Consider the following 21843-nt stretch of genomic DNA (forward strand, 5'->3'; position numbering starts at 1 on the left):
AGAGCGTCAACTCTGGGTGGCGGGCTCAGGTTACAGGCCCCTTGCCAGGGGCCAAAGCCCTTAGGCTTCAGCTTTGGCCCCCCCTACCCGGGGCAGAGAGGCTCAAGCGTTGTCCTGGGCCCCCCTACCTGGGGCGGCAGGGCTTGGGTTGCCTCAGGCGCGCCGTGATTTTTGTTATCAGAAGCGGGTTGCGGAGCAATGAACTCTGAGAACTCTTACGCTAGCACAATGGATAGTCAAATCCACTGCGTTATCGCTCCCTGTCATTTAACGTCGGTGGGCCCGAGTATCCTCTCACGGACAGCAGCGTGAACCGGGCGTAACTCCTCCGGAGGCAGTGCGGCGACACTGCAGTGAAGCCGTAGTGAGGCCAGCCTCAGGCCCGGCTCTAACGCCGCTGCAATCCGCACGGTGACACCTCACAGAGCTGGAGGGCGGTGCAGTGGTGACTCAGGTTAGTCATTCTAGATGCAAAACTCTTTCTCCACAGCCGAAACCTAATCCCACCAAAACCACAGAGCCCACCCTGTCTTATCTCTGTTCCTAGAAAGACCAACCAGCCAGTTTAGCAAAGTGAACGTTCCTGAAAGGCCAGCGGTCTCCCTGCTACCAAACTGCAGCCTGCTGGCATCTTCGACCTTTGCATGGCCTGGGGGTGGGGAGGTGACCTTGCAGCATTAACCTTTCCCCTCTGGAGGATCCACGACCAAGCTTGCCGTAGGATCATAAGTGAAAATGAGTTTGCTGGGGCTCAACTTAGTGCAGGGTGGACACTGCAACTCTTACCCGGCCATTCAATACTGTTGCCAGCCTGTCCCCTAAAGACCTGCAGAACTGGAGCAGCAGGGGGCGCTGCAGGTCAGGAGGGAGGGCGTCAGCAGAGCTGTGTGCAGGGGACCACAGGACTGCGATAGCACTGGGGGCTGCCCGCCCATCGTGCCAGGGCAGAGCTGGAGAGGGCCAGGATTAGACCAGCAGGGGGTGCTGAGGAGCATCAGCAGAGTTCTGTGTGAGGGAGGCCGAGCTCCTTGTCTTTCGGGTGCCCCACCTGTGCAGCAGTTGCAGGCTCTCCAGAGAGATGTTTGGTGTGGAAGCTCCTGCTGAACGGCCAGCAGCTCTGCAGGCGAACGGCCCCTGGCCCTGGGGAGCCCGCGTGGAAAATGACAATGTGCCTGAACCTCCCGTACTGATTTTCTCGGTTTCGTGTGAAGTGGAACTGGAGCTGCCTGCACGAACATCCTCTCCATGATCTCCTGCTGGAGGGGGAGCCAACGAGGGGGCCTGCTCCTGTTCTGAGAACGAGCAAAGCCCCGTCCCCACAACCCCCTTCCACCCCCTCGGCCCTTCCTTCCCTTCCTCTTTCTCGTTTCCTTCACAGCCTCAACGCCCAACGGCAGTCGCAGCCCATGGCCTGGGAAGGAAGATTATTGCTAATTTAGAGAAGGACAGGGATACCCTACAGGAGGATCTGGATGACCTTGTAAACTGGAGTAATAGGAATAGGATGAAATTTAATAGTGAGAAGTGTAAGGTCATGCATTTAGGGATTAATAACAAGAATTTTAGTTATAAGCTAGGGACGCATCAACTAGAAGTAACGGAGGAGGAAAAGGACCTTGGAGTATTGGTTGATCATAGGATGACTATGAGCTGCCAATGTGATATGGCTGTGAAAAAAGCTAATGTCGTCTTGGGATGCATCAGGAGAGGTATTTCCAGTAGGGATAAGGAGGTTTTAGTACCGTTATATAAGGCACTGGTGAGACCTCACCTGGAATACTGTGTGCAGTTCTGGTCTCCCATGTTTAAGAAGGATGAATTCAAACTGGAACAGGTACAGAGAAGGGCTACTAGGATGATCCGAGGAATGGAAAACTTGTCTTATGAAAGGAGACTCAGGGAGCTTGGCTTGTTTAGCCTAACTAAAAGAAGGTTGAGGGGAGATATGATTGCTCTCTATAAATATATCAGAGGAATAAATACCAGAGAGGGAGAGGAATTATTTAAACTCAGTACCAATGTGGACACAAGAACAAATGGATATAAACTGGCCACTAGGAAATTTAGATTAGAAATTAGACGAAGGTTTCTAACCATCAGAGGAGTGAAGTTTTGGAATAGCCTTCCGAGGGAAGTAGTGGGGGCAAAAGATCTATCTTGCTTTAAGATTAAACTCGATAAGTTTATGGAGGAGATGGTATGATGGGATAACATGGTTTTGGTAATTAAATATTCATGGTAAATAGGCCCAATGGCCTGTGATGGGTTTTTAGATGGGGTAAGATCCAAGTTACCCGGGAAAGAATTTTCTGTAGTATCTGGCTGATGAATCTTGCCCATATGCTCAGGGTTTAGCTGATCGCCATATTTGGGGTCGGGAAGGAATTTTCCTCCAGGGCAGATTGGAAGGCCCTGGAGGTTTTTCGCCTTCCTCTGTAGCATGGGGCATGGGTCACTTGCTGGAGGATTCTCTGCTCCTTGAGGTCTTCAAACTACAATTTGAGGACTTCAATAGCACAGATATAGGTGTGAGGTCTTTTTTAGGAGTGGTGGGTGAAATTCTGTGGCCTGCATTGTGCAGGAGGTCAGACTAGATGATCATAATGGTCCCTTCTGACCTAAATATCTATGAATCTATGAATTATGAGCTCAACGCACGCCCGCGCTCAGCCTGAGCGGAGAGCAAGACTGGGTGAAAGAAGAGGGTCAGATTGTGGCCTGCATCGGGCGCAGAGCCGCACCGGCCCAGGGGAGCTCTAGGAGAGATTACCCCGCTGGTGTCCCTCCTGACATGCCATGAGCTCGCCCACCGACGCACCTTGAGGAGGACCCCACCTGCTCTCCACGGCACATCCTGTAGGCTCTGCTGGCTGGTGCGAATGGGAATGGCCCATGGTCTTGCCTCTTCCCTGCCCTTTCCTTAACGTTTTCCTATTTCTATGACTGTGGGGCTTCTGGGTGCCAGTTGGGATGAGAGGCCATGTTATGCCAGGTGCTGGACAGACCTGGCTCCTTCCCCCACTAAGAAGGACCATTCCCTGAGCTCAGGGCTGCAATTGTGCCTGGCTCTGGTATTGGGGGCACAAGAGGGGAAGGTTCTTTGTGCCCTCCTCACGCACTGTCTGTCCCCTCCTCTCTGCTTCCCCTCTCTGTTCATTGCTTTGCAGCCTCACTGGGGGCTCCCTCCTCTCCACACCACACCCCGCTGGGCCAGGCACGCTGGGAGCTGTCTCAGAGGCATTGCTGGGACATGCATTGTTTGCTGACACCTGGCTCCCAATGCCGCTGCCTGCCATGCCCCCACCCCAGCTGCATCCGCCCTTCCTCAACAAGAAGGTGGTGCCCAGCTGATGGGCAAAATCCTGGCCAGCCTCCTACAGGTGTGATGGGGCAGAAATGGGGGGAAAGACCCTTCCCCATCCCTACCCAGGGCAACGGCAAAGGAGCAGGGACAACAAAGGACCCACGGGTTTAACCCCCATGCTCCCTGTGACGTCACTGGGAGTTATACCGTTGGCTTTGGGGGAGCAGAATCATGGGGTGGGGTGGGGTATCCGGCTATGCACCTCCCAATGCTCCATTTATCCATAGCCAGAAGGTGGGAGGCCAGAGCCAGACCTCCAGCAAAGATGCTGTTACCGGCAGCAGGTTCCGGAAAGGAGCGAACGCTGCTCTGAACGACAGCAAGGAGCAGTGCAGGACTTTACCTCCCTGGCTGTCCTATGACATCCTGCCCTGTGCAAGCAGGTTGGCTAAGGAATCCTCTGTTCAGCTACTGCTGAAAGCCACACTAGCCCAGTGTCTGTGTCCTGTCCCACGCTAGTGGCTTGTCTGTAAAGAGGATAAGAGCCTACTACTGCTATTACTAATGGAGTTTCTCCTTTAGCTGAAGTGGTTGAGACCTGTGCTTTTAGTGCCGGGGGAGCCATGATACTAGCACTTCATTCCGTGTGTCCAGAATATGTCTCAAACTTCCTTAAACTACCCTTGGCAAACACCCTTGTTTTCCAGGAGGCCATTTATTCCTGGCCCCTGCCCCCGCACACTACAGCCCCAAACTGTGTTTCCTTGGCTGGTGGAAAGCACAGGGAGAAGTAAACCAGCACCTGGCAGGGTCCATCCACAAACACGTGTGTGCGCTCAGCAGACCGCAGCACACGACTGCAATCGCGCGGCCAGCAACGCCCTGAAGTTCCGATTCCTCTCTCTGCTCTGGAGGCAGAGTGGAAAAAGTGAACCGGTCCCGGGGCTGCATCTAGAAAGTGTCAGGTCTTACGGGAAAGCGAAAAACAAAACTGCTGACTGAGTTAGCACTCCACCCCCGTGGCCTCCACGTCTTCTGTGCTTTCTGATGCACTCAGCAAATATAGCCTGGGCTCACTATTAAAAGCAAATGGCTGATGCTTATCAGAACTCTTTCAGTTTGGTGACTTGTCCCCAGCCCACTTGCTGTACAGTCTTCGGGTCTGAGGCGACAGAGCTTAGCTCATGCAAGAAGCCCTTCACGACTTGGCTCCAGGGAGGTTGTTCACACACACGCAGGGGTCCTCAGTCCGGTTTGAGACCAGACCGCACAATGTTGCAAGCACTTTGGAAGACAGGCTTAGGAGTCAAAATGATCTTGACAAATTAGAGAATTGGTCTGAATTCAACCAGATGGAATTCAGTGGAGACAAGTGCAAAGGACTGCACTTAGGAAGGAAAAAGCAAATGCACAGCTAAAAATGTGGAATAACTGGCTAGGTGATAGTGCAGAAGAGGATCTGGGGTTCTAGTGGATCATAGATTGGATATGAGTCAACAGTGTGATGCATTAATGAAAAAGGCTAATGTCATTCTGAGGTGTATTAACAGGAGCGTTGTATTTAAGACACAGGAAGTAATTGTCCTGCTCTACTCAGCACTGGGGAAGTCCCAGCTGGGGTACTGTTTCCATTTCTGGGTGCCCCACTTTCAGAAAGATGTGGATAAATTGGAGAGTCCAGAGAAGACCAAGAAAAACTATAAAAGATTTAGAAAAGCTGACCTATGAGGAAAGGTTAAGAAAACAGGGCATATTTAGTCTTGAGAAAAGAAGACTCATGGGGGACCTGGTAACAGTCTTCAAATATACTAAGGGCTGTTTTAAAGAGGACTGTGATCAATGGTTCTCCATGTCCACTGAAGGTCGGATAAGACATAATGGGCTTAATCTACATCAAGAGAGATGTAGGTTAGATATTAGGAAAAGCCTTCTAACCCTCAGGGTAGTTAAGCTCCGGAACAAGCTTCCAAGGGAAGTTGTGGAATCCCCATCGTTGGAGGCGTTTATGAACAGGTCGGACAAACACCTGTCAGGGACGGTCTAGGGTTACTTGGTCCTGCCTCGGCACAGGGAGCTGGATTTGATGACTTCTCGAGAGCCCTTCCAGCCAACATTTCTATGATTCGATGAATGTCCAAGTGGGCTCTGTGGCCCTAATCCTACCAGCTGACCAGTTCTGATAGACCTCACATCCACAGATACCCCGCACTGGTTGGATCCCAAAACCTGCCCTCCAGGGCCACTCATGTGAGCAAAGGATTTGTAGGATATAACCCTCTCTGGGAATTTGAGATTTCATGAGGTAATTCAGTCAGTGGTAAGAAAAAGAAACCAATGGGCATCACTCAATATGCATGAGAGATTGGTTATTACTGATCCTTTCCTAGGCAGGGGCGGCGAGTTATATGGGCCCGTGGTGCCTGGGCTCCAGCAAATTCAGGGCCCAGGGGGCCGGCTCCACCAATGTTCAGGATCTGGTCTCTCCCCGGCCCCGCCTGCCGCCCCCGCGTGCCTCCCCCGAGCATCCCTGCCTGCCCTGGGCAGCGAGCAGCTGCCCCCTGCAGCTCTGCATTGTGTTCCCTCGCTGGCCGCTACAAGGGAATGGCGCTGGGGGCAGGCTGAGGTGGCTGCTGCGCCTTCAGAGGGAGGAGGGGAGCAGGTGCATGGCAACCCCCCCACTCCCCCGGGCAGCAAACAACTCCGAGTTGACTCCGAGGGAGGGGGGGGCTTAGCCTGACTGGACCTCCTGAGCAGCAGCTTAGGAGGGCTTGGGTGAGTGTCGTGCTGGGGAGGGGGCCCCCTGTCCCCCTCTCCTCCAGAGCTTGCTGCTGCTGGCAGGGAGAGGACTGAGGGGAGTTCTCCTCTCTGGCCCCCTGCCCCAGCCCCAGGGCAGCCTTCCTGCTGCACTCCAAACTCCTCATCCCTGCCCCAGCCCAGAGCCTGCACCCAACACCCAAACTCCATCCCAGAGCCCGAACCCCTCCCACACCCACACTTCGTCCCAGAGCCTGCACCCCAAACCCCCTTCCGCATCCAAACTCCCTCCCAGAGCCTTGGGCAGCTGTGGAGGGAGCAGGGCGGGACTTGGACCATTCTGGGCATCACCAAAAATTATACAAACCTGCCGCCCCTGTTCCTAGCGATGTGTAGTCAGTTTAGATCACAGGCATGTCCGTTCCTTGGTATGTCTTTTGTCTTCCAGTGTTGGTTTCTGTGCCCTTTTTGCGGACTCCCTTGCCCTAAGTGCTGTACAGACACAGGACAAAAAGACAGCCCCAGCCCAATCTCCAGCCTTTTCCTCACCTCATATTAGTCCAGAAGCAAGGAACAAAACTGAAGGTAAAGTTAAAGCTTCTTTTTATTCACAAAGACCTTCAACCACTTCAGTGTAAATTCCTGGGTCCTGATCTCCCTGTAGCCGAAGCTAAGGGCAAAGCACCCACTCAACAGGATCAAGCCCCCAGGTTGACTGTGAACCCCAGGAGTGACACCTTACTGTTCTAACAGCCCCATTGAGTCCGGCAGGGCTGGTCAAGAAGTAAGGCGTTCCTAAGAGTTTCACAGTCTCTGTGCCTCACTAGAATCACTCGGCATTCTTGCCATCTCCTCTGCCCGTGCACTGGTCAGATTTCTACCTGATTTGGTGCCAATCCAGCTCCATCCACCCGGAGCTCTTAAATTTCAAGTGCAAATATGTGACAAAAACTACAGAAAAGAAAAAACACATTACAGTACATTTCCCACTAGTCTTTTTAAATAAACAGTTACATGCAACGCAGCTTCTCACACAAAGCTAGGAGAAGCCCCTAGCTCGGTACAATACAGAAGGAGCAACCTGCTCCAGTCCGCTGCACCCAAGAAGACCCACTGACTTCAGCTGGGTGCTGCAGCCCCTGTGGTGATGAGAACCCATCAGAGCTGCAATCTGTTTCATAGTATCCTTTTACACTGCAGCCAGTGGCATGCATTCACGAATTTCTCCCAATGTTAAGATTTCTTAGTCGGGTCAAACCCAGCAGGAAGTCAAAAGAGGCAGGTTTGCGCTCCGTTTGGCATGACTGGGGAGCCCAAGGACTGAAATATCAGAGCTGCAGGTCAGCATTAGTTTATCTGTGAGGTGGCAGCTTGTATCCCTAGACCATAAGCAAGGCAGAATTGGGCTCTAACGGTTTATGGTAGCATCTTCCATGCAGGTTCCCCTGCATCCACCTTCCAGCCCTAAAGATCCCACGCTTTTCCACCGGTTTACCCTCTCCCATCCTTTAGACCCAGCTTTGCCACCACCATCCTAATGAACGAGGAGGACTGGCACGGCTTCTCTTTGGAGCCCAGCATCACTGACCAATAGGGTAACAGCTGAGTGACACATGACTCTACCTCTTTCTCCCCCACCCCCAGGGCTGGATCATGCCACCTCCACGATACACCCCTGCAGTGCAAGAAACCAAGGACCGGGATTGAACATGGCTCTCCGCCACGGCAGCACAGGGCTCGAACCACATGTCCATTAGTCCAGACCCTGAAGCGTGTTCTGACCGCATGTCTTCCTTAGCAGCAAACAATTGCTTGCGACCTGCTGGAGGAGGGAAGGATCCCGATGACGGCTGCCGTAAAATGTCAGTCATCCGAGCGGCTGTCCAAATCGGGGAAGAAGGAGAGTCAGGGGCTGACGTACAACCGGGCGCAGCGTGCACAAATAGTGCAGATGCTGCTGCCAGGCCTTCCTGTCCGAAAGCCTCCGAGAAAGCTGTAAAGAGAGGACAAAGGAGAAGGAGAAGCACGGTCGGGCTCCTGACCCATCAGCAGGGCTGGGCTCAGATTTGACAGGTCCTCTGGTGTTTCGTTTTCTTCCCCCTTTCTGGGGTGACAGGCTTCTCTTCAGGGAACACGATGACGGCATACTCTGTGTTGTCGGGTGGGTAACTCTCCACCGGAGCCTCTGTGTGCTCCTCCTGCTGGAATTCCAACACGCCATAATCCACTGTGTAGGTCGTCACCTGTTCTTTCTTCTGCACAACAACAAGAGGGGGCATGCTTACGAAGAGTCACATCCACACACGCCTGGCTTCTCTATGTACCCCACACACAGGCACACGCAGGCATGCTCCCACAGATTCAGACCTTTTAGGGCCAGAACAGACGACAGTGACCGGCCATTCTGACCTCCCATATAGCACAAGCCAGAGGACCTCAGCCAATAATTCCTGCCTCAAGCCCAGAACTTCTCTTTGAGCAGGAGGGTACCTTTTTAAAAGCCTCGATGTATAGATTCTACAAGATGGAGAATCCACCACCTCCCCAGGTAGGTGGCTCCAGTGGTTAATGACCCTGAATTAAAAACATGCACTAGGCTTCTAGTCTGAATTGGTCTAGCTTCAGCTTCCAGTCATGCCTTTTTCTGCCAGATTCAATCTCTTCCCTGGGTAGATACTTACAGACTGTGATCAAGTTATCTCTTAACCTCCTCTTGGATAAACTAAATAGATTGAGCTTCTTTAGTCTCTCACTATAAGGCATTATTAGAGAGCAACCAACTCTATGAACTCAGCAAGGCTGCAGTCAAAGCACCTTGCACTGTAATCCCATCAGCTCTCACAAACTCAGAGGACTGGACTTGGCTAGTAACTGGACAGGACGTCTGCAAAGGACAGGAGGTGCTAGTGATTTTGCAGGGAGCACTCCTCTCTGCGTCAAGGCTGGCCCAGGTGTCCCAGCATGGCAGTCGGACACACTGTGAGCTGCGGGTGCCACCTTTGGGGGCTGACATATAATCAAGGTCCACACACCCATGGCCCTTTTATCAAGAGGAGGGACGTTAATCCAATTGTCCCAGTCCAACTGCAGCTCAGAGAATTGCATTCTCCCCCTGGCTATTTCCAATGCAATATTCTTCGCTGTGCCATGGGGCTGCTGAACACCGACACACACCACATTAGCAATCCTTATCAGAAGTGTTTGTGTTGCTGCTCAGAGCGCTGGGGGCTATTTGAAGATAAAAGGGGCCATATAAATAGATAGTCAATCCATTATGATTATTGATAATAATGATACATTGGCTGCAAACCAAAGTACTTTGGCTGCATCTAAGAGTCTTTCATTCTGTTTCTTTTCTCTCTCTCGCTTCTCCTCATTTGCTGGAAGGTGCCTGGTTGCACTGGCCCTTGAAGGACTCGGACTGGGCTGTGGGGACGGGTGAGAAGCTATGGCATTGTGCAGTTTTGGCTGCGGGTCCTGGCGTAAATCTGGGCACTTGCTACTAAAGACCTGGCAAGTCCAGGTTCTTTCCCGCCCGGCGACACTCCACAGCAGTGCAGCCGCACGTGAGTGACAGGGAACTTACCAAGAGTGCGTTTTCACGATGTGGTTTCTGCTGCCCTGCAAAGTAACACATTTGGTTAGACCATGCACAGGAGCTGGGCTGCAGCGAACATCACAGGGGGGAGTGGGCGTCAGACTTAGCTCAGCTTCCCGCAGCATTACAGCTCCCTGCAAACGACTCTGGGGCTGCACAGACTCCACCCCACACCAGCCCCTTCCCTGTGCAAGATCCCACTGGAGGGTGTGCCGGCATCCACCAATCCAGACATACGTCCCCTAGGCTCCCCTGAAAGCCAGCAGGAGAGTCACCAGCGCACGAACTGCAGGGCTGGGCCCAGCATTCTGGAGCAGAGACCCATTGTGCGGAGAATCGTGCCCTGTTTGTCTACTCTAACGCCCTGATCATGAGCAATTGATCACTAGGGCCAGACCCTATTCTGCTCTGTTCAGGTTCTTATGCCATGAGCATGTGTGAGGAGCTGAGCTCCTAGATCCAAGCCACTAGCCCAGGTATCAAGGCTGAAGAGCCCTGCTGGGACTGGTGGGCTGGAATCTCCTCACAGGTCTCTGGGCAGCCGCCGGGCGTCTCCCTGGCCACGCTGCGCCCTCAGTTTCTGGTAGCCAGCAGCCAACGTTCAGCCTGCCTAGTGGAGAGACCAGCCGATGGATACACAATCAATGCGCCCCAGCTCTGCTAGCCGAGGCTGCAGCAGGCTCATCGAGTCCAGCCGCCGCTGGACGGGGACAGAGCGCTGCACTGAGTGGCTGTGGGGCCGACGGACCAGACAAGCTGAACAGCTGGGGACCCTGCACTCAGACAGCCCTGCCCACTGTGGGCTCACTAAGGCCCAGGCCTGAGGAAGGGGCAGCGTGGAGGAGAGCTCTGGGAGGCACAACCCCACTCCCGTGGAAGGGCACCCACCACGCCTTCCCTTGGGACCACAGAGCCAGCTCCACAGGCCACAGCCCTGCCCAACCCAGACAGGGAGCCAGCCACATGCCTGCAGGGCTGGGGGCTAGCTGCCCTTTACACAGGGGCTCCAGGCAGGGGGTAGGCTCCTTGTCCCGTCCCCCACACTGGCCCTACCATGGGCTGAGCCAGTCTAATGCGGGGTTGGGGGAATGTCAGAGAGTTGGGGCCCAATCCTGGGAGGCGCTGAGCACTGTCCACTCCCAGTGAAGCCAAGGGGAATTTTGCCCACGTTAACACCCCAGAAGGGCCTCAGCGTTCAGCCCACCAAGCTCCACGGCACTCAGCACCTCTCGGGATGGAGGCAGAATGGCTGAGCTAGCCCTCCCATCCACAGTGGCCCTGTCGGGTCCGTCTATACAAGCCTCTGCTCACCACAGTCCCTAAGCACCCCTCCTGTCCCGCACCCTTTTTTCTCCAGCTAGCCCTGGCTTTCCCCCAGCAGAGGCACCGGCTGGGAAGGGCAGCAGACTGCCGGGGCCGCGCTCGCCCTGCCACGACGCACCTCCCGTCCGGCGCGTGGTGATGAAGAGCACATAGGTGATCGGCCCCAGCAGCATGGCCGCAGCGATGCTCACGCCAATGATGACTGGCACTTTAAAGTCGCCCGCCTGGTTGTCCTCGGTCACGTTGGGAATGGTGGTGGGCCCTCCTTCTAGGGAATTGCAAATAAAAAAGGAGAACCACTGCAGTCTCTGTGAAATACAAAGCAAACCAAGTCCTCTCCTCCAGCACGACAAGCCGCCCCCTCTGCCTCCTCACAGAGGGGCCATGGCCCAGCCTCAGCGCCACTGATCTGTCATTTGCACCGCATGGCTGGAGTTCACAGCTCTTAAGGGAGCCCTACACCCATTGAGTTTCAACCTGTGGCATAAGCAGGACTTAACTGGTGTTCCCGGCTTGCACCAGCCCGCTGGACAAAGGTGAATTTCACACCGTTTGTCAGACCTAGCACTGGTGCTGTCGTCACACCGTGGGGTCGTATGACGGGACTGCCGTGACAGCCGGGGAATGGACTCAATGACCCAGAGTGTCTCTTCCAGCCCTGTCTTCCTAGATCTTCCTAGTGCCACCCAATCAGTCCAGGCCCCTGCTTAGCTCCAGCTTCTATTTCATTTGATCAAAACAAAGGCAAGATGAAACATTTGTACTCAAAGTAACCCCGTGCCCCCCTGCCTCCATTCGATTAGGCGGTTCTGGGTAATAGGGTCAGCTGGAAGAGGCTCTGGCCCAGTGTAAGACTGTGTAACGAACTGGTGGCCACATATGTACAGGCACCATCCATCAATATTAGCAGCCAAACCCAGAACCTTTGCACCCAGCACACATCTGTATCAGCTGAGATAAGAACATAAGAACGGCCATAGTGGGTCAGACCAATGGTCCATCTAGCCCAGTATCCTGTGTTCTGACCATGGCCAATGCCAGGTGCTTCAGAGGAAATGAACAGAACAGGGCAATTATCAAGTGATCCATCCCCTGTTGTCCAGTTTCTGGCAGTCAGAGGCTTAGGACACCCAGAGCATGGGGTTGTATCCCTGACCCTCTTAACTAATAGCCATTGAGGGACCTGGGAGATACAGGTGTAATCCCATTAGCTCTGTGTAAGTAGGAGGCTGTCAGAGTCACTTGAGTTGTTTGCCAGAGGGACACATAGTCACACGGACTAAGGCAATTAGAGCTGCTAGATTGGTGGGGGGGGGCAATTTAATTCACAAAACAAATTGAAATATTTCCATTTCACAGGCTGCAAATGGCCCCTTTTCTCTCTTTTTTTTTTTTTTTCAAAAACTTTCATGACATTTTCAAATCAAAAAGATTCCTGAAGTGGTCGATGTTGTTTACTGACAAACGTGCTTTTGGTGAGCATAAAAGCCCCCTCCCTCCTGTGTTTGGCAAACAAAAGAATGCCGATAGCCATTTCAATGACCGTTTCTATGTCTTCGATCAAAACCATCACCAAAAACGGTTTTTCACAACATTTTTCCTTTCTAAAAAGGCCACTTTTGACCCCAAAAAATGGGATTGAAAAGTTTCATCCAGCTCTAAAGGGCAAGTATTGCACTCTGACATGTCAGGGGTGCTGGAACATTTTGTATAGCGGGGGTGCTGAGAGCCATTGAACCAAACTGTAAGCCCTGGATATAATGGAAACCACTTCAAGCCAGGGGATGTGGTGGGGCTGCACACCCCCCGCGCATCCCTAGTTCCAGCACCTATGTTACACTGTGAGCTCTGTGGGGCAGGGATCGGCTTTTTGATCTGTGTCTGTACAGCGCCTAGCACCATGGGGTCCTGGCCCATGATGGGGCCTCACTGGTGCTTCCATAAAAGATAATAATAATAATAATAGTCCCTGCTCGTCCCATGCATCTTAGATCTACAGGAGTTCAAACTCCACCTGCAGCACCCTTTTCTAATACGCGACAGCTGCATAAATACAGACAACAGGGTTGTCAGGGGCGTGAGCCTTCAGCATCTAAAACATGCAACGTAAAGGAGCTGGGCTTTAGTGGAAGGGCAAGAGATGCTTATGGACTTGGGCTTCCACCTCCCTGTTGACTGTGGTGTCAGGAAGCATGTGGCCATGGGTGAGAGGTCCTTTCAGTGGCACCAGATAATTAGCTGGGCTGGGACAGTAAAATAAGAAAATATCCATGGCCGAGTGACTGCTGCCAGGTAAAATGCCACGGTTTATTATTTCTGAAGTATCACAACTGTGCACCGGGTGCTTGATGTGGGTCAAGCTCTCCCCCCACCAACTTGCTTTCAGTTACCCGCAGTGAGCCCAGTGGGGCCTGCCCCAGCACAGATCTGGCCTCGATTCAGGTCAGCTGCTGGAAATGTGGCCGTGTGGTTTGTTAACATCACACCAGAGACCATTACTACTTTCACTCTGGCCAGGAAATCACACGTAACAGTGTCTAACCCTGGGGTCCGTGGTCCCGGAGTGGTGCCTTTGGGTGCTACCCTAATATATTGGTTGGAAAGAGGAGCCCCGACATACACCCTGCAGAGCAGCAAGCGAAGGCTCTGGCTGACCACCAGCAGACACGAACTCCACAGCCAGAGATGCTGATTGATTTGAGCAGCTGGGAACTGCACATTCTAACCGAGCTCGTTAGGGCATCACGGGGTGGGGGGAATTCTGGACTGGAAATATCACTCAGCCCACAGCCAAAGCCAGAGCATTGTAGCAAATCTTCAGCCTCACTGCGTCGCATGGACGCCTGGAACTTCCCCGCAGCACGGAGGACAGAGCTCAGCCTCTCCCGCTCCAAAAGCACAAGCCCCTACCACTAACGCAGGGTCTCTGGCACACAGCTGGGCTGCTCTGAGCCCCTCCAGCAGAGGGCTGCGGTAGACACGCATACAGGCTTGCTCGTTATACTATCTTTGAAACAAACCTGTAACTATGAGCTGGGACACGTTGCTTTCCACCACTTTACTGGGCGAGGAGAAAGCGATCAGCCCGCAGTAGTACTTGCCACTGTCATTCTCAGTTAGGTGCAGAATCCTTATCTCAACAGACGAGGTATGGTTGATAAGGGTGAATTTCTCCTTCGGGAATTTATTTGCATTCCCATTAAACTCAGCAATTTTTTGTGTGTAAGTGGAATTGATCTTTTTGTACCAGTTTAAACTATAATCAAACTGAGGGAAGTTCGCCGTGGTAATATTGCAGAAGAAGCTGGCTGTGTCGCCCACAGGCAAGGATAGCTTCTCCGGAGAAAACGTCACTGTTTCTGAGAAAGGAAAGACACAAAGAACAGGACACCGTGATCAGCAGGAGCCGATACACTGATGGGCCTCGCAGGCACATTGCACAAACCATTATTATTTATTTATTCTTTGAATTACCAGCGCACCCAGCAGCCCTCGTGCTGCATCAGGACCCCCCTGCGCTGGGTGCTCTACAAACACAGAACAGACAATGGTTATTATTGATAGGGTGGTAGCACCTAGAGGCTTCAGTCAAAGATCAGGGCCCTATCGTACAAGGTGCTGTATGAATGAGTAGAACAAAGGCAGTCCCTAGCCTGGAGTGTTTGGATCTTTGGCCTTTCCCAATCCCCCCACCACTAAAAGCAGAGGGAGGATCCAGCCGCAATGTATGTGCTGACAGCCTGAGAAATGGTTAACCATGGGTATGCGTCAGCGCAGCAAACATTGCTCCCCTTAGACAAAACGAAATTCAACCCCTGTCCCTGTTGTGGCTGTCTCACAGGCATTGGGAAGCTCTGTGCAGTCCTTGTGAGGGATGCTGCATTCTCAGTCTATGCCTGAGCCTCCTACCTCAAAGGTGCACAGAGAGGCAGTGTGATGCAGTGGGTAGAGCACTAGACTGGGACTCAGAAGAGCTGGGTTACATTCCTGGATCAGTCACTGGCAAGTTGGGTGACCTTGGACAAGTCACTTGCCTCAGTTTCCCCCTCTATAAAATGGGACTAACGATCCCTCTTTTTTAAAGTGCTTTGAGAGCAACTGATAGAAGAGTGTTGTAAAGCCAGGGGAAGATGAAAAGTGCTGCACATCTGTAATTAATTGGTTAATTTATTACTGACTCATTATTGTCAGACAAAAAGGTGTCATGAGTCTAAGTGGTGATTAACGCTCTGTCTCCTCCATGGTATGTATGCAGAGCAGCGACCAGAATTTAAAGCTAAAACATTTAGCATTGGTTCTTTTCCTTGTTCGTCAGCAATATGGGGCCCACCCAGAGTCTAGGAAATTTACAAGAGCTTCACCTTCCCCTGCCTCATTGGCAGCTGGCTGTTCTGAAAACCTCTGGGCACTGAGGGTTTGGAAATCTCCCGGAGAGCTCTATGTACTGCGGAGTTCCCAATGAGTGGGGCACACTTGGGTGTCTCAAGCCAGGTCTTCAAAATCTCTAGTCACTTTTGCAGATTTTTGCCGGAATTAAAAGATATGTATTAACTGTTTGTTGTGTCTACCTTCTCAAGCGGAAGCTCTTTATCTGTATGTGCCACACGGCACTGAATACAAAGCCCTGCTGGCCTAACTCCATTGAAATCAATGGGATCTTGACAACAAAGGGTCTGGTATTGGTGCTAAATAACTAGCTAACGTTTAATCATTGGTAATAACTGTTCTATTAAATGTTTATACGGGGCCAAATTCAGCTCTCGGTTGCACCCACTTGACCGCAGAGGAACTTCCAGCTGTTTCATATGAAAATTAGGATCTATTTTTATACCATGTTAGTCATCCTTTCTGTGGCTGATTTTGCCTCTGAAAGCCAGCAGGTGAAACTGACGCAGAGTTGATTTACAGGGTGGGGTGGGGGCATAACTGATTGTGTACCTGATTCCAGTCAGGGTGCGTGAAGCTACCCTGCCTACCCTGAGAAGCCCACATGGCTAGTTGGAAAGGTACGCGTGATGCCTCATTTGTCGCTCTCTGTCACCTCTTCTCTCCGCCGGGTGTTGAAGGGGTAATAACACAATCAACTCTGTAGCAACAGACTGATGCCCTAAGCTCCGAATTCTGGGTCATATCGTACCTGTGCTCGGCCTATGGAACTCCCGTTGACGTCAGCTGCGTGGACTGGGCCAACGACTGAGGGTAGAGAATGGCCTATGGCATCACCGCAGGACTGAGGCAAGTGATGATTCAAGGGTGCAAAGAGGGAGACAGTGGACTCTAGATCATACACAGAGACCCCCGAGGGCCAAGGCTTTCCAAAATGAATAGTTATTTTAAGCGCCCAACTAGACACCGCAAGGGACCTGATCTTCAAGTACTGAACAGGCCGACCCAGAGAATTCCCATGCGGCAGGCCACAGCATGTCAGGCATACATGCCTCAGTTCCCCCCTCTGGTAACCCATGGGTTCTACGCCAGGCTCTCTTGCTTCAATAATATCCCTCCTTGGGGACAGTTCATTAAGAAAACATGATGCAAATAAGTCCATAACCCCAAGTCCCAATCACTATCTATTTCCAATACACAGTGTAAGCCATCTTTAAAACTCAAGACATCTCATCCCTCCATGCCCACCTAACACAGCCCAGCACCTTGGACCATGCCCGGACTCTCTGTAAGTCCTTGTCTTTTCCTCTGGCCCGGGACAGCCACCCCAGTCCTTCTAATTAGAGTGCAACCCTGCTCTTCTCAGCGGGAACCACCCCCACACACACAGCCGAGCATCCGTCACACACACCCCCCACCCTCTCCCAGTTCCTTGGGGTCCAGCGCTCTAGCCCTGGAGATAGCAACAGTCAGCTCCTCCGCTGCTCTTCTGCCTTCTCCCAGGTCCCAAACCCGCCACCTCTGGCAGCTCCCATCTCCAGCCCTTCTTCTGCAGTCTCTGTCTCATCCGGTCTCTCTTGCACGCTCCAGTCCCAGGGGACTCTAGTAGTCACTCCCAAGGATCTTCCTGCTTCTGGCCTCTCTCCCTATTCCCAGTGAGTACCCCACATCTGTTCTCTCTCTTCCCCCTTTCCAGACTGACTCTGTGCCCTGATTCACCCAGGGGCCCCAGGGGCCTCCTCTTATAGCCCACTGGGGCCAGCTGGCCCAGCACAGATGCACTGGCCCTGCTCCTTAAAGGTGCACTGGCCCCTCCCTTGCCCCAAATCTTGGCCTGTACCCATTATTGTCACCTTTCTTGCCTCACCCACCCACCCACTGCTTCTTGCCTTAGCCTCAGCAGTGAAGTAAGTGTCTGGGGCAGGAGCTGTCTTTACACTGAATATTTGCGTAGGTCCTAGCAGAAGGGGGACGGCTCTCTGACTGCGTGTTTCTAAGCACTACTGCAACCACAGCGACACCAATCGTAATCATCATGATCACTTTAAAATATCATTTTAAATAAAGTTTCAGAGGAACAGCCGTGTTAGTCCGTATTCGCAAAAAGAAAAGGAGTACTTGTGGCACCTTAGAGACTAACCAATTTATTTGAGCATGAGCTTTCGTGAGCTACAGCTCACTTCATCAGATGTTTACCGTGGAAACTGCAGCAGACTTTATATACACACAGGTTTCAGAGGAACAGCCGTGTTAGTCTGTATTCGCAAAAAGAAAAGGAGTACTTGTGGCACCTTAGAGACTAACCAATTTATTTGAGCATGAGCTTTCGTGAATAAATTGGTTAGTCTCTAAGGTGCCACAAGTACTCCTTTTCTATATACACACAGAAATCATGAAACAATACCTCCTCCCACCCCACTGTCCTGCTGGTAATAGCTTATCTAAAGTGATCAACAGGTGGGCCATTTCCAGCACAAATCCAGGTTTTCTCACCCTCCACCCCCCCACACAAATTCACTCTCCTGCTGGTGCTAGCCCATCCAAAGTGACAACTCTTTACATAATCAAGTCGGGCTATTTCCTGCATAGATCAAGGTTTTCTCACATCCCCCCCACCCCCATACACACACAAACTCACTCTCCTGCTGGTAATAGCTCATCTAAACTGACCATTCTCCAGGTTTAAATCCAAGTTAAACCAGAACATCTGGGGGGGGGGGGTTAGGAAAAAACAAGAGGAAACAGGCTACCTTGCATAATGACTTAGCCACTCCCAGTCTCTATTTAAGCCTAAATTAATAGTATCCAATTTGCAAATGAATTCCAATTCAGCAGTTTCTCGCTGGAGTCTGGATTTGAAGTTTTTTTGTTTTAAGATAGCGACCTTCATGTCTGTGATTGCGTGACCAGAGAGATTGAAGTGTTCTCCGACTGGTTTATGAATGTTATAATTCTTGACATCTGATTTGTGTCCATTTATTCTTTTACGTAGAGACTGTCCAGTTTGACCAATGTACATGGCAGAGGGGCATTGCTGGCACATGATGGCATAGATCACATTGGTGGATGTGCAGGTGAACGAGCCTCTGATAGTGTGGCTGATGTTATTAGGCCCTGTGATGGTGTCCCCTGAATAGATATGTGGGCACAATTGGCAACGGGCTTTGTTGCAAGGATAAGTTCCTGGGTTAGTGGTTCTGTTGTGTGGTATGTGGTTGTTGGTGAGTATTTGCTTCAGGTTGCGGGGCTGTCTGTAGGCAAGGACTGGCCTGTCTCCCAAGACTTGTGAGAGTGTTGGGTCATCCGTTAGGATAGGTTGTAGATCCTTAATAATGCGTTGGAGGGGTTTTAGTTGGGGGCTGAAGGTGACGGCTAGTGGCGTTCTGTTATTTTCTTTGTTAGGCCTGTCCTGTAGTAGGTAACTTCTGGGAACTCTTCTGGCTCTATCAATCTGTTTCTTTACTTCTGCAGGTGGGTATTGTAGTTGTAAGAAAGCTTGACAGAGATCTTGTAGGTGTTTGTCTCTGTCTGAGGGGTTGGAGCAAATGCGGTTGTATGTGTTAACTGTCCCCATCTGCCCCCGTCCCCTGCAATCATTAATAATCCATCTAATGTGCCTCAGCCCTGGAGGGATCACCCCGTGGGATCAGAGCAAGAGCCACCAGGGAAACTACAGTCCTCAGCCACTCCACTGAGACTGCCAGCAACCGTGTCAGACGTGCCCGCTAGGCCCTGGATTGAGACCACCAGCTCCTTTCCCTGAGGCCACCCAGCTGCTGGCAGACAATGACCAGCCTGTGACTTGAACTCATTGCCTAGCAAGGAAATGCTCCATCCCTGTGGGAGCTCCCCTGTGACAAAGTGGGAATTTTTTGTAACATGAAGCCTATGTGTGCCTCGGTTTCCCCCTATGTTTTGCATTCATAGACTCATAGAATCATAGAATATTAGGGTTGGAAGAGACCTCAGGAGGTCACCTAGTCCAATCCCCTGCTCAAAGCAGGACCAACACCAACTAAATCATCCCAGCCAAGGCTTTGTCAAGCCAGGCCTTAAAAACCTACCCAGCAAAGGGGAAAGAATTAAGTTGGCTGTCAGGACAGACTAAGAGACATAGGTGTCACCGAGCTGTCTGAACAAACTGCATGGCTCATTAAAAGAACTGGCCGAGGCCAAATCATATCAATGGAAAATGCGAGAAGACAATGGAAAACCCCAATGGGCCAAATACTTACACCCAGCAATCAATGACCCAGACGCTCCTGTTGCCTAAATACGAGCGATACCCACCCGTGTGCCCATCTGCAAGGAGGTGCCCATTCTGGTCTTGGCTCACTAGTGTTTATCGGCTGGGCATCCGTGCATGAGGGCTGCGAACTCAGCATGGCCTGGCCTGGAGAACAAAGGGCTAAGAGGTGACTAGCAGGGAATACAGCACTGGTTTCTGGCTCTCTGTGACGCTGGCAGACCAGGTGCTAGCTCATGCCAGATCCCCATGCCTGAGAGATACAGAGCTGGAGCCAGGCTGGCTCCCCTGTGTGTTAATATGGTTAAAATAGGTGTAAGAATTCTAAGAATGCATTTAGACTTTATTGAATGCTGGTAAGGTGCTGCCTACATTAACCTCACTTATAACATCTGTATCCCATAGTGTATGGCAATATTTGTATTGTGAGCCTCTGTGGCTGTGTAAATCACCAGACAGGAAAGAGACATGAACTAGTATAAAGTGCTGATCTCTAACAGAAGGTGTTATGCCCTGCCCAACTATTATCATTAAAAAGGACAAAAGACTCAGTTGTCCTGCTCTTCCCCCCACACCCTGCATGGCAAGGAGTCATGCAAGGGAATTCCTCCCATCAGCTGAGTTTGCAGCCCTGAGCACATGGCAGGAGGGAGATAAAAACCCCAAAGAGAAGGAACTAACTATGTCCATACTGCTTGGACTCCAGGGGACAAGGTTTTTAGGCACAAGCAAGAGATCCCCAGTGCTTAGCCTGGGGTAGCCCTAAAGGACATAGAGAGCTTGCTTTTATTACCTTTTGAAACTTAAGATCATAACTCATTTGTGTATCTATGTTTGCCTGCTTTAACCTTGTAAATAACTCTCCTGTTTCCTTTACATACTTAATAAATCTGTACATAGTTTATTATGGGATTGGCTACAAGCCTTGTCTTTGGTGTAAGATCTAAGGTGCAACTGACCTGGGATAAGTGACTGGTCCTTTGGGGCTGGAAGTAACCTGAATGTTGCTGTGATTCTTGGTGTAAAGGACCATCCATCACAAAGGCAGGGTGGCGAGACAGATCGGAGAACGCAAGGGGACCGTCTGTGATTCCATGTTAAGGCTGTTACAATGCCTGAGGAGCTTACACTTGGCAATTTGGTTGGTGAAATCTAAGTATAGAGCTCACAGCCAGTTTGGGGTTTGTGCCCTGCTTCCTGGCAGTCTGCCCTGAGGTTGATATGCACGCTCTTGAGTCACGGCCGGCAGCTTTACACTCTCTCCTGGGACTGACTAAGGCAGTCAGACAGAGACAGAGCCTGCAAATGGAACTCACAACAGCTTGGCTGGGGAATTGCTCTGGCTTGACCAGAATGGACGACGCTTTCACCTCTATTTGTTTGCACTAACCCAAGGACTTCCAGTGCTGTGTCCCAGGTGACTAATGAATCCTACGCTGCTTGAGTGTCCCTGGAAACACAAGATGAGGTGAACTAGTCCCTCAGGAGGGGACCAGTGCTGACCTGGAGTCTCAGTTGGACTTGCTCAGCAGAGTTCCTGGTGTGAAACAGGAGTGCTGGAGCTGAGTAGCTCAGTCTAGGAAGCAGCGAGGCAGTATGGCCAACTCTGAAGAAAGAGTGGGACCCCTTGGGGGTCTGGCACATTAGAGGGGTTCCTCCCAGAGACTGTTCAAAAGCTGGGACAACTTCTTCAAAGCACTGGTGCACGGACGCCTGGCTGATAAACACTAGTGAGCCCAGAACAGAATTGGCACCGCCTTGCAGATGGGCACACTGGTGGGTAGTGCTCGTATTTCGGCTACAGGAGTGTACAGGGCTGCAGCCATATGCTCTAGGGACACTAACGTTAATCCTCTTAACCCGGCCACTACTTAACATTTGACATGATCTATTTTATGATTGTAATTTAATGGCTTATGAGCATCATTGGCAAAATACTGGATGAGGGAAGGGCTTCATATATAAAACCCAAAATGGAAGCCTTTAATTCCATTGACTGAAGCCAATGGAGCTAGATTCATTGGGAGGAAGAGGTTCACAGTCCGCCCCACAATTATTATCATGAATTATTGATAATAAGCTTCTCGGGCGCTTTCCCCAATAAATCTCTCTCTCCAGGTTAGACCCGGTCTTGAGCCCAGCTAGATAGCAGTGTTGGAAATCCAGATCTAAATACAGATTTTTGACTTGAGCCCCTTACTAACGCATCTTGAGAGACAGACATTAAATTAA

At 51.4% G+C, this 21843-nt stretch overlaps 1 protein-coding gene across 1 annotated transcript; it reads right to left on the bottom strand.

Moving 5' to 3' along the window:
* Positions 1 to 6687: 6687 nt before the first annotated feature.
* On the bottom strand, positions 6688 to 16640 carry LOC140916979 (programmed cell death protein 1-like). Its single transcript, XM_073358876.1, has 5 exons — positions 16631 to 16640; positions 14000 to 14338; positions 11098 to 11247; positions 9645 to 9679; positions 6688 to 8313 (listed from the first exon to the last, which is right to left on the bottom strand). Exons 1-5 carry the CDS (start codon positions 16638 to 16640, stop codon positions 8119 to 8121), a joined length of 729 nt encoding a protein of 242 aa, XP_073214977.1. The 3' UTR covers positions 6688 to 8118.
* Positions 16641 to 21843: the final 5203 nt, after the last annotated feature.

The sequence above is a fragment of the Lepidochelys kempii genome, chromosome 9, assembly GCF_965140265.1.
Source record: "Lepidochelys kempii isolate rLepKem1 chromosome 9, rLepKem1.hap2, whole genome shotgun sequence".
NCBI classification, from domain to species: Eukaryota; Metazoa; Chordata; order Testudines; family Cheloniidae; genus Lepidochelys; species Lepidochelys kempii.